We start from the raw sequence: 13,632 nt of genomic DNA on the forward strand, positions 1-13,632 counted from the left end.
TTTGCTAAGACTCCTAATAAAATGCATTAAGAGATGCCCATTTAATTATATGAAAAATGTATGCATATGCTCTCCTGGTTAAAAAAATAAAATAAAGCCTTTGACCACCACCATCTCGAATCTCCAAACCCATTCCAGAGGTAATGAGTAAGAACAGTTTGGTATAGATTCATCTAGGTCCTTTTCTAGAATATTGTCTAGTTTTTAAAACAGTGATTACAACAGTTCTTTTTCTAGGACCATTATCTACTTTAATAACCTCCTATTTTATCTGCTCCAATTTTGATTCATCTCATTTTTGCAAAGCTATAAATTAATAGGCAAAAACATCTAACTTTATAAACGAGGTCTGAAAGACTACTGTATTGTTGGGAGCTAAATTTTCCTTAAAGTTTACACTGATGCTCAAAGAAGTCAATAACAAGAGACATATTCAGGGCAGGAGCCAATATACTAGTACTGATTGCAGCTCTAACCTTGTGCAAAGCCACTGTACTACTTTACATATTTTTAAACACAGATCCCACCCACTTATTTTAGTAGGGCAATGTTAAAATTAGATTTTGCTTACACATGTCCACAATCTCTATTGTTCAAGAGCATACCTACAGAAGGTGGTCTTTCAAATCTAAGTTCTTCTTTTAATTGTTGGGATTATGTAGGTAACATTGTGAAGAAGATTCATGACCTTTTCATACAGTAATATAAGATTTATGACAGCTGACATTATTAACTTAGAAGCAAAGAGAAAAAGAACCAGAACTAAAGTCCCAGCTTTAACTGCTAAAATACAGCAAAAGTTATAATACATACTGCAGTGGGGCAGGGGAAGAAAAACTCTAATACAACCATAATCTCAGGAGAAAATTCATATTAAAAAATATGTGCTAAGTCTACCAAAATGAGTATTTTAAAAATCATTTACAACAATACGAATGTATTATTGAAATGTACAGAACTATAAAGCATATGAATTGTAATAGCCTAGGTCAATAGGATTTCTAGAACATAAGTCATCTTGAGTTATGATTTTTGGATGTTGTTACAGGAACTTTCACTGTAGTGCTTTTTGACCAATAATGATGACTATAACTAAACCATAATTACCATAGTGGTCAATGTGGCTAGGCGGTCTTTTTATACAGCAAGAACGCATCCAGGTTTTCCATCTGGCATATCGTGGAGACTCAGGGATACACTTTAATTATTCAATATGGATGGCCCCTTACTAATTTCAAATGCTTAAGATCAAGTATCCTTCCATTAAGCCTGTGAGACTCCTCTGTAGTTTCTCTTCAACCTCCCACTTTGCTCTACCATAGTCTGTTACTGGTGATTTTTTAAGAAACGTTTAGAGGCTATCCTTGAGCTATGTAGAGGAAGCAGGGTATGTGGTTATAAGTAAATAAAGTAGGCTGAGGGGTCTAACTCTGTGACTTCAGTGACTTATCTCTCTCTATGCATCAGTTTCCTCCTGTGGAAGATCAGGCTTATCATACTTACCTCACAGGGCTTCTAGAGGGATACATAAGACAAAAGATATGAAGGGTTCAGCTTACAACCTAACACAGCCAGTAATTAATGTCTGTGCAGTCATCACCTGTCCTCCTCAAAGTTGCTTTAGGTAGTACCACAGTTATACCAGTAATTCCTATAAAAATTTTAAGCTATGGTCTGAAGATCTGTAATAAACATTTGCTACAGGTCCCAGGTTACCATGTCGGCTGAGAAACTAAACACTGCTACTTCTGCCTCCTAAAGTTTCTCAGGTCATTCACTGTAGGAGAGGAACTACCACCAATGGTTACGAAACTGGGGCCACGGAGTCCAACTGAGTGAGTTCAAATCCTGACTGTACCACTTGCTTCATCAACTTCTAATGAGCTACTTGACCCCTTCGCCTCAGTTCCCACATCTGTGAAATGGGGACATTAGTAATAACTGCCCAGTGGTGGACATGCCAACCATGACTACTATTCTAACAGTTTTCCAGGAGGTACAGACTAGCTGGAAGGCAGGTGGCACATCTGTAAGAGCCTAAGTATTCTCTAAACACAACACAAAGAGAGGAGTTAAGAAAGATTCAGCATAGAAACAGGAATGTTTCTCAAGTCTTTTTTTTTTCCATCATCACCTCCCCTAAGCAGCCTCTTTAGACCTTTTTTTTTTCCCCCTAACTACCTCTCCCCTCATCCCCAACCACAGGAAATTGTAACAGGTACATATACTATATATCTGCTTTTGTACTATGGCCCTTTAGAGGATCACAAACCATTATAACATCTTAGATTTTTTTTGGCCTTCAAGAGCCAATTTTTGTACCCCTGGGGGACAATAACCCCTGTTAAGAATGCATGTGCTATAGGTCACATGCATTCTTCAATGTGATGTTCTTTTCATCACACTGGAAAGAAATTACCATTCAAAGCCAGATAAAAACAGAGGCTCACTCCAATTTTCAGTCCTCACTCCTAGGCCCCAGACCTTAGTACTCTCCTTAACATGCTACCCTGACCTCCAGTTATAGGATTATGAGAACTGTGTAAATGAGAAGAGACTGCGCCTATCAGTATGGCTTCTTTTAACAACAGAAAAGGAGGAGATGAGCAGCTGCTCTTCATGTAAACCCATCAAGGTGACTTCAGTGATGGCAAAGTAGCTCTTTGAGAAGATAATAAAGATCCTCGTCCCTAAAGAGAATGTGACCCTCCTAAACCTGCATGGCTCAGGTGTCCACTGGGCACAGCAGACCCAATCCATTACCTGAGGAGATCACACCACCTCGATTCTATGGTACCCCTTGGCCACATAAAAATGGCCATGTGCTCATAGTGGGAGAAATCATTTCCAGTTTGTGTGCCAATATTAACAAGTGAACATGGAATTACAGCTGATGTTTCAATGTTTCCAGGAAAATGGAATTAATTCATAGGCTTAGCTATGTCAAGGTTGACTATTTTGTTTTAGATAGTTGCTCCCCACAGGGCTGCTCTCTCAAGTGGACCAGGCCTAAAAATCTAAGCAAAGATGACTTTCTTCAGCCAGCATTTCATTACTTGTCCCTAGTTACTAAAAGCAGTGCAGAAAGAAAAAGACGTCTGAAATTAATCAATGCACATTTACTGAGATGCCTGCCCTACTTAGCCTGGGTTAAGTTAGAGTTAGATTTCACCAATGTAAGCCAACTCTACGGAGTACTTTCTTGTGACAGCCCTGAGATGACTAACCCCTTACCCATGGAGGTATGCATTCCCATTTGCACGGGAAGCAAATGGGCTACCGGTTGCTGCCCAGGCAAACTGGCGCACACTTGTAGCACCAGAATGATCTAAGTGTTTCCAATACACAGGGTAAGAAGTTCCCATTCTGCCTAAGGAGCAGGGAGTTTAAAGCAATATTTTCAGAAGTACAGACAACCCAGAAAGAGAAGAAACTATTTCTTTCATGGCATTTGAAAAGGTGAACAAAGAAAGATAGGGTTTACGTCCACCTGATCTAAACTGCCTAATACGTTTCTTCAGACCTAGCTCCCACAAAAGGGAACTGTAAGTTGGAAAGCAGCAGATGTCAGGAAGGCTGCACCCTAAACTGTTAACAACAGCTTCCCTCCTAGGAGCTCGAGAAAGGGAAGAGGCAGAGGAAGGGAGGAAGAGTGTCCTGCTGGATTCTCCCTCCACACTGCTTAAATTTTTATTTTATTTTTTTAACTGGAGTATAGATGATTTACAATGTGTTAGTTTCAGGTGTACAGCAAAGTGAATCAGTTATACATATATCCACTCTTTTTTAGATTATTTTCCCGTATAGGTCATTACAGAGTATTGAGTGGAGTTCCAATAAAAATAAGTTTTAAAGGGAAAGAAAATTACCTTATATGTGACACTGAACACATCAAAGTAATACGACCGAGAGATTCAAAGACCCTATAGGGAAACAAGGTCTCTAGGAAGATGAAAAGATGTTTGTGGAACATGGAAATTGAATCCCTTTGTCCCCAAGAGAAGATGTTCCCTTGTAAACACTGTGTTTGATTCAAAAACAAAAGGACACCGAAGTTTATAAACAATTCTGAAATCAAAGCTCACTGAATGTTTGTGTAAGTCACACTGACTGGTAACAAAAATATATGATGGCCCATGGACTATGGGATTAGAAGAATACTCAGATGTCCTTTCTTATGGGGTCAGCACCTGAAGCAAGGTTCCCTAACTAAGGGGACCAAGGCAAGCCGATCTGAGACATGCTGCATCTGTTCTTGCTTCTTTTGGCCAATGTGATGTTATCAAGGTTCTGTATTCCTGCCTAAACCAGGAAGAAAATCAAATGCATAATGGGGTGTGGGAGCCATCCCGTCTTCTAATTTGTAACTTACCAACTCACCTGTAGCTTCACGCACCTTCTTCCTATTTCTGTATTATACCTAAAGCATAACCTACACCTTGACAATTCAACATCAGGTAGATTTCATAAATTACAGAGAAAGGCCAGCAATTCAATCACCCACCCTTTCCCTCATCAGTGAAATCTCATGGAATGTTGGTTGTCGGACATGGTGACAAGAAAACAGGACATCCAACCATCCTGACTTGTTAGAATCACCATCTAAATGGGATGCCACACCATGAGACAACCACCAAATAAATGCCAACGTAAATTTAGTTTACAATATAGAGGGCCCTGGCAAAATGTGTTTCGGTATCTGATGAACAGCAAGCATCCTTTCTCACTCTGCACTAATCTGCCTAATTCCTTGGATTACCTGAGATGATTTGGAAAAAAGGAAAAATTTAAAAATAAATTCCTTCAAACTACTTAAAAGAAAATATCCTAAAATTACCAAAAATACATAATTTTTTCTTTTAAATTCATTTAACCTTTCTCCTCAGGAGAAAGAAAAATTCAATATACAATTTACTCCAGAGAAAACACCTTGCCTTTAAATTTTTAAATTCCAAGGCGAAGAAAGGAAGGAAGGCATGTAGAGAGGGAAATCCTTTGCAATTTCCTATATATTTCTAAACAAAGAAATGTTTTCAAACTATACACTAAGGTTTTCAAGGTATACACTGTCAGAGTCCATGCAGGGGGAGGAATTCTGATGAACCTGCCAGTCCAAGATTAGAGCAACCAGGTGTTTCTATAATCAATCAGAGCTGGAGAGATGAGACCGTGAAAATGCATGCTTGATGGCTGTGCGGACAAAAATGCAGTGGTTACTATGTGGTGCTTCTTCAGCCACGAGACCTCACATGTGTCCACAAGGCCTTTCCCTGGTTCCTCTGCTTTTGTCTGAAAGAAGCTATAGATCAAATTGCAAACCTCAGGCTTGCAAGTCAAAAACCCACCTGTGGAAGAAACCGCTTCCATTAATGGTTCTTAATGACATACTTTGTTCATTTGCAGTTTAACATACAGAGTCTGTTCACTACTGTGGAAAATGCATCATGCACTCCAGGAACTGGTTCATTAATGACAAAGAAGCATCCTTAAATTACAATACCCAATTGAATAGGGCTGTTATTAAGAAACCTAAAGGATATCTCCAATATGTAAATACATAGCAATACGATTAATCATTCCATGTCGCCTAACATAAAAATCAATAGTATGAATAAAGCCATAAATCAATTAAATCAATGTAGAAACCAGAGGCTAATCCTGCAAAGCTTCATGAATTTATAGGCTGAACGACGACCATGTGAGGAATAAGTAATGCGAATTTCCAATCCCTATGAATTCCAAAGATTAGTCCTAAATTTACTAGAAGCTGTCAACAATTTAAAACATGTTTTATAAAGCTTCATATTTTAAGCATAACTCTACAAAAGAAAAGGGATTAACCAGAAAACACTAATTTAGCTTTTCAAAATCAGTCATTCAACCCACTGGCAGCAAAATGTTGGTAACATGAGTTTGTGTGTGTGATTTTCTATCAAGTTCTTGCAAACCAGTGGGAGAAGGAGAGATTTGCCCAGGACTCTCCAGCACACGCTAGCATGTCTGACTGTACACAGCTACCTCCACTGAGAAGCAGGTATGTTCTATTTCAGCAATTTAAATCTTTAAAAATTAAATGATGAATTTACTCAGACTATACTATTAGAAAGGATATTTATTCAAAATAATCTGTATCATCATGTATAAATTAGTACACTCAGTGTTACACCTTGAAAATGTATATTCATAGAAAAATGGGCCAAGATTAAGCAAATTAGCTGTTTTTCTATTAACCATTTACTTCATAATAATATGCTTACGATTTAAAAACTATAAAAGAGAAAAGAAAAAAACATTTCTCTCACTTACCTTTCCGTAATAAATAATTCATAATATTTTCATACATAAAACTTTTGAAAATATGCAAAATATTTTCCTAAAGTACTAAGTATTTTAAGTATTTGAAGTAATCATTTATGATACTCTCCTTTAAACTGTAATTTGAAGCTCTTAGAATGCCATCTTACACGAAATCATATATTTTTATTTGATCTTCCACCTACCTAAGGATACTAAAATCTGTCTAAATAGCTACCAAACCTATCCGCATTGCTATGCCTACACTTCTTTCTTTTCATTTATATGACACACTTCACTACTTTATATAAATGAAGTATAAAAATGCACAAGTTAAATAGAGATTAAACTAATTCAGTATGAAATATAAATTTACCACTTGTTCATTTTTATTTAGATTAGGTCTCCCAGTTCTAACAATTTATTCATGCTTTAACTTAGGACATATTTCTGGCATAACTAAATTGAGGGTTGCAGCTAAGGCCAGTGTTACCAGGACATAGTAACATATAAGGAAACACGGGTATATTATTCAAACCAATTAGTATAGATTTAAATTTTAATCATTTCACGATTACATATTCTAAGTAATAAAAACTTTTTAAAACGATGATGTCCCTTTTAAAAATGATATGGAAATGATTTTTCAACATATTTGGGTAATTTCTCTTCCACTAGATATAACTACCTTAATAGGAATATAGATTTCAGCTAATATATTTTAATATAATATCAAGAATTACCTTTGAATTAGACATAAACCACTACTAACACAAGTCCGTGTCATCTCTTCCAAAATTTGTCCTTCAGGTTAAAAAAACAGACTATTATAGTAAGTAAAACACACATATTTCTCCACATTTTATTTTATTATTACTTAATTCATACAAGTTTAAATAATCTAAGGTATAGGCAAAACAATTATGATTCTTGTGAACACCAGACAACTTAAATAAATCTTAGATCTGTAAAAACCTAGTGACTGTCAATTTTCACCCAAGCAGAACAGAAAGATTTAATGTAAAATCTATTTCCAAGAGAAAACCTTGCCTTTACTTGGGCGGGGGGGGGGGGGGGGGGGAGGGAGGAGAGGGTATGCATAAAATCCCTATTAATTGTGGCAATACCCAGAACTTCAATCACATTAGAGTAAAATTTTATGCTAAACCATTTGCATCTTTTCCACCCTAACAGAATTTTAATTGGTTTCTCTATGCAAGAGTTTCAGTACTTCATCACTACGTTTTAAGAGTCTCTGCAAATAAGAAAACAACTGACTTAAAATTTGTTTTTAAAGAATCCCTTTCCTACTTCCTGGTAAGAATCACAGATTGCTTCCCAATGAAAACACAGCATCCTCTCTATTTGCTTTCACAGTAAACTTTAAATAGTGGGAGATGTCCTTTTTCTGAGCACAGAAATGAATACAATGCCCAACAATCAATCACCGGCGGGTGAAGTTCACATTGTTTAATAAACAGTAATACTTGGGACACTTCCGAATGAAATACTTAGGTGATGGGGTTAAAAATATTAAAAAATAAGGAAGTCCTGTTACTTTTCTTTTAACTTTATTTGCATGAGTCACATTTAAGAGTTGGAATGTTTATCTTTTTTTTCTGTTTTTATTATTTTATTTTTCAATACTCATTTTAAAACAAACATTTGACGTTAACATAAACATCTAAATAATGTGCTATATCTTTCTAAATTTAAATAATAAAAAATATGTACTGCCAATTTGACTTAAGACACATTTTTCTTCATTAGTAAGATTGCTCAATTTGCTTTTTTCCTCAAATTTTAATTTTTTAAATAGCACTCTGTTGAAATGATAATGAAAAATTCAATCTAACCTAATTTCTTTTTTTTTTTTAACATCCTGGAATGTATCTTTAAACAAGGAGTAACTCCCAATGTGATGTGGAGGACCCATGTGTGAGATGGAATTCTATTCTTAGACTCCTTACAATTTCCCGTGGTAATTAGGAAGCTATATGTCCCCAGTAGAATGATGCTAACAAGCTCCTGCAGTTTCTACTCTAGCAAGAAATCAAAGGGACCCAAAACAGACAACTCACTTCAGTTAAAGGATTATGCAGTCTGGTTATTAAAGCGTAGAAAGCGTTTCTACTGTTTTATATCTGAAGAGACTTTCTAAAAGAATCAGATTCTACAGCCAAGATTATTTACTCAAGAAAGAAGAAAACTAAAGAATGGCCATGGAACGTATTTAGGGAAAAAATATATAAAAGCTATTAGAAGAAGCTCATTTCAGATAACTTGTACATTTTGAAACTTTCCCCAAGAAAGATGGGAAGATAACATAACAAACCTCTATTGCTCCTTGTAATTTCTCATGAAACATCAACACTCTTCCCCCATTTAGTGAGGGTTACTATTAAATTTACAGTTAGTTGGCATCCTTCTTTGGAAATGCAAAGCCACGTAGAAATCAATGGAGTTGACATTTATGAATATGATTCACATGGGTCAATATAACCAAATACACGATGAGATAAATAAAACACCTAGAAAATGGAAAATGTTGAAGAAGAAGAAGGCTTGGCCCAACCAACAAGAGTGACACTCACGTACCTTAAGGACTTCCATTGGCACCTGGGTGGCAGAGGGGAGGGTGGTGGGCACACTGACGTTTATGGCTGGTGTCTGACTCACGGGCACTCTCTGTTGCATGAACTGGGCCGCCTGCAGCTTCTGCTGCTGCTCCCTGCGTTCCTGTTCCTGCATCTGCTCACGCATGAGTTGCTGGCGTAGCAAGATGCGTGATGTCATACTGGAGGAGCTTATTGGAGGCTTGGAGGCCCCAGGATGCTCCTCGGAACTGCTGTGGGAAAACCAAAAAACACAAATTTAGTTCCCTAATGAAACACCTCATTTGCATTTTGGGGTATCCTAAATTGCACCACACGATGAAATGAGCCTGGGCAAATATAATCAGATCGCAGAGCAGTATTGCACCTAATTGAAAATCAAGAGCTGACAGGATTTAAGTCATTAGTAGTTGAATTAAAAGAAGTCAGCTTGATTGCATCCAGGCATTTTTATCATACACTTACTTTTCTGACATTTTATACTGCATACTACTCATCACCACCAAATATAGTGCCACCATATGAAGCGCCAAGAAGAGAGGCGTCTTAATGGCACCCAGATTTCCACATTTAAAAATAAATGGTTTGATTTCCTTTTTTATAGCCAGATCTAACCAAATAACAACTCCTACGTGCTATCTAAATTCCTTGAAGGTATCTGAAATGTTTACTAACACAGAATAGTTTAAAGAAAAGGTGAACTTTGTCATGGGGAAATTTTTCTATGATACAGGGAAGTAAAAATTATTAACGAAAGAAGCATTTGGACCAGAATGTTAACACTGAACTCGACCCCAGTCAGGAAAGAGGGCAGAAGACAAGCTAGTTTGACAACCCAATTCTTCTTTCCCTGGTTTTCTTTATACTGTCTTTTCTTCTGATTCACCTTGGCAAGCCCTATCCTACACACACTTTGTGAGTTCCCCATAAGGCCTACCTCTAATGGCAATGGTACTTATACTACCCAAAACTATTTAAAAAACTTAAACCCTTGTTGTAAGTCAAAAAGAAAGGACGTCCTGATTTTCCTAAATATGGTTTTCTATTGCTTATCTTGCCAGCTCTATGACATCAGCAAATAATTAAACCTCTCTGCCTTAGTTACCATATCCAAAAAAGAGGAATAACAATAATTTTTTTAATTACCCATTTATTGAAATGGGAGATGTTTTTTAAATGTCTTTTGCATCATTTATACGCTAAAGCCCTACCTCTTAGGGATTTTGTGAGGATTAAATAAAATAATGAATGAAATAAGGCACACAAATCCCTTAATGAGTGCTATGTAGTACTGCCTTAATAAATGTTTGCTGTTGCAATTATTATTATCTAGAAATTTTAATTGTTTCCAGTAATATCATTTTCTTTTTTAAAAAAATCCCTATTTAGGGCAAAGAATATAAAATCTTAATTAGCACTGGAAACAGAAAAAGAGTAACATTTGCCAAAATATTCACTCCAAAATTACTCTCCAAAAGAAGTATTTGCACCTTTAAGCTTCCTTCCTTGAGTATAAATCCCAATATTGTCCTTATCTTCTAACAAAGGCAAAATAAAGCCATTAAATCACAGACCAGCCTTATAAACTCCTTAAAGATAGGAACCTTCAAACTCTACAGGTAAAAAAACATGCTAAAGGATGAAGAAATGTTTGCATTTCACCCTCACATAGTTCCAGAAAATTACATAATAAAACTTATACTAGCAGTTAACTCATTACTCAGCACAGAAAACTGGTTCAACAAACTGTGATAAGTTAATATAATATAATACTATATATACCCACTAAAAATGGTGTAGAGATATATTTATGGTTGTGAATAAAAACTACACAATATAATAAACTTAGAAAACCCAGCTGCAGTAAAGTATTCAAGGTAGGATTCAACTTAAAAAAATGTTCACTACAAGAATAAGTGCAAAGATAATGCTACCCTGAGCCATTGCTGGTATACATTATCACAAACCTTTAAGAAAACAACAGTATTGGGCTTCTCTGGTGGCGCAGTGGTTAAGAATCTGCCTGCCAATGCAGGGGACACAGGTTCAAGCCCTGGTCCGGGGAAGATCCCACATGCCACAGAGCAACTAAGCTGGTGAGCCACAACTACTGAGCCTGCACTCTACAGCCCGCGAGCCACAAGTACTGAGCCCACGTGCCACAACTACTGAAGCCCGCACGCCTAGAGCCCCTGCTCCACAGCAAGAGAAGCCACCACAATGAGAAGCCCGCTCAGCACAACCATGAGTAGCCCCCGCTCGCCACAACTAGAGAAAGCCCGCGTGCAGCAACAAAGACCCAAGGCAGCCAAAAGTAAATTAATTAATCAAAAAAAAGAAAATAACAGTATTATCAATTTGATGCAGAAATTTCATTGATGGATAATTTTCCTAAGAAAAAAATTCAAAATGTGGAAAACCTGACATTAACAAAGCTGTTGACAAATTGCACAATATTGTGAACCACCTAAATTTGTTCCTTAATATGAACATGATTATGTAAATTATGAGGGGAGATGTGGGTCAAAGAATACAAACTTTTAGTTATAAGATGAGTAAGTTCTGGGGATCTAGTGCACAGCACGGTGACTGTAATTAATAATACTGTATTGTACACTTGAAATTTACTAAAAGAGCAGATCTTAAGTGTTCTCACCACAAAAAAGAAAATAAATAGTAACCATGTGAGGTGATAAATGTGTTTCACAAAGCATACATGTAAAAAATCATCGCATTATACACCTTAAATAATTTTGTTAGTTATACCTCAGTAAAGTTGAGGAAACAAATAAAACCATTCAAAAGATTTAAGAATAAAATAGGTTTAAAAAAACAGTAAATTATGATACATAGATTTGATAATATACCTTTTTTTAATCGCACAACTACAAAGTGAGAAATGCATGTCCTAAGAGTAAATTAAAAAGTAGGATCAAAAGTGGATTTACATTCTAATTTAAAATAAGGAGAGAGTGTGTATGTACACAAATACACACATGACTAGCAAGATGATCATAGTTGCCACCGTGGGAGTGGAATTATAGGTAAATTTCTTTCTCTTTACTTTTTCCCCTGCAAACCATAATAAAGCCATAGTATTTTTTCAATGGCAGAATATATGCCACTAATTGAAGAACATGAGGAACATGAACTAATTTACAAGCATGAAGAAATAACTTGAGTGATCAAAGCCACCGTTTGGCTAGAAGACACTGGATCCATCACAGACAGTATTTTGACAATAGGATGGGAAAGTACTGCCTTATATCCAGCACACTTGTTCTCTTGGAAGTCTTCAGAATCCCAGAAGACTTAATCCCTCTTTCCTTTATAGTTTCCTACAGATGTACAAGACTGAACAATGTAAATACTCTGTATTATTTTTATAGCATACATTCATCCACACCATAAAAATACCTAGCCATTCCTCAAAAATACTCCATCCTTAAGTTTCTGCTAAAAGGCCATCAAAAGAAAATGCATTTTCCCACTTTTGAGTATGTGTTCAGAGCTCAAATGTACTTTCCTAAACCCAGAAAAGAAGGCTATTTTAAAATAAATAAATAAATAGATGGTCTTACTATTCAAAGCCTGTCAGGTTAAAACATTCCCAGAGAGACTGATCCTTTTGATAAAATCAGGAGCAAACCTTTGTGCCATAGCAAATGCAGCTGTGGAAAAATCGCACTAATTAGCTGCTCAAGACGAGCCATTGGCCGTGATACAGGGGGGAAAATCCTTTCAATTAACAGTAAAGCATTCTTGCGACGTCTTAAGTTAAAGTTACTAGTTATCAACCACACTAAGGCTGCAGACTTTAAAGTCAACTACAGTATCATTTAAAGCATTTACTGAAATAGCCTAACAGGATAAAAAATACATGTTTATATGGTAGACCCCTATAAATAAATTAAAATTCCACAAAAGAAAAGCTAGCAGGGCTCAGCTAATTGACATTTTAATAAATCTTCTCAGAAAAAGGAAAAAGTAGTCACTTCACTACACACACTCCCTGCGGGATATTTCCATGTTAAAGATGTCTCTCAGAGTCTCAGCCTTAATCTCGATCTTTTAAACATTGCTTTCTCTTAGAAATAATTGAATGGGCAATTATCACCTTGCTGACAAAAATGAAGATACTACACTTCAAAATGTTACCAGGTCAAATGAGCATAATGATTTAAACTCAAAGTCGAGGTTTATGTGACAATATTACAGGTGGCCAAAAGCTTATTTTTAAAATGAGGACCTGATGCTTAAACTACTAATAATAAGCAAGAAGAGTTGTCCCAATGCATTTAATTTTAAAAGCTAACTGAACTCATCCAGGGCCCAATCTGCATTAGATAATCCTAATTCCATCAGTCTGATTCCTTTTAATCAGATTATGTAAAGGTCATTTATTCAACAAATAGTTATTGAGCGTTTCCTCTGTGCCAGGTGCTGGGAACACCTGGTTTCTAATCTCATAGAGTTTAAAGCCAGGGTCACATAATTTTTCTACGATGCCTTAAAATTAAGTCAATTATGTAGATTATCTGGCTCTTATCTAGTTCCACATGGGAAGGTGTACCTCTCACCACGAGAAATCACCCTTTGAAAGCCAAATGAAGAGGAGACAAATGCCTTTACTGGCACTTCCGAATCACTGAAGCCAGACATGCAACCTCCCTGACAAGTGGGAATTGCTCAATGGTGACTCAAGGAGGACGGCCATCAACTG

General features: G+C 36.4%; 1 protein-coding gene across 7 annotated transcripts in view; it reads right to left on the reverse strand.

Moving 5' to 3' along the window:
- The window catches only part of MITF (melanocyte inducing transcription factor), a 223,509-nt gene that overhangs the window by 78,602 nt on the left and 131,275 nt on the right, over window positions 1-13,632 (reverse strand). For 5 of the 7 annotated variants that reach the window (XM_049715814.1, XM_049715815.1, XM_004268010.4 and 2 more), the window contains exon 2: window positions 8,893-9,142. In XM_049715814.1, coding sequence (XP_049571771.1) covers window positions 8,893-9,142 — 250 coding nt within the window. The remainder of the gene's footprint in view (window positions 1-8,892; window positions 9,143-13,632) is intronic. The other 2 variants (XM_049715812.1, XM_049715813.1) reach the window with 1 other exon arrangement.

This window comes from Orcinus orca, chromosome 10, assembly GCF_937001465.1.
Source record: "Orcinus orca chromosome 10, mOrcOrc1.1, whole genome shotgun sequence".
Taxonomy (NCBI): Eukaryota; Metazoa; Chordata; class Mammalia; order Artiodactyla; family Delphinidae; genus Orcinus; species Orcinus orca.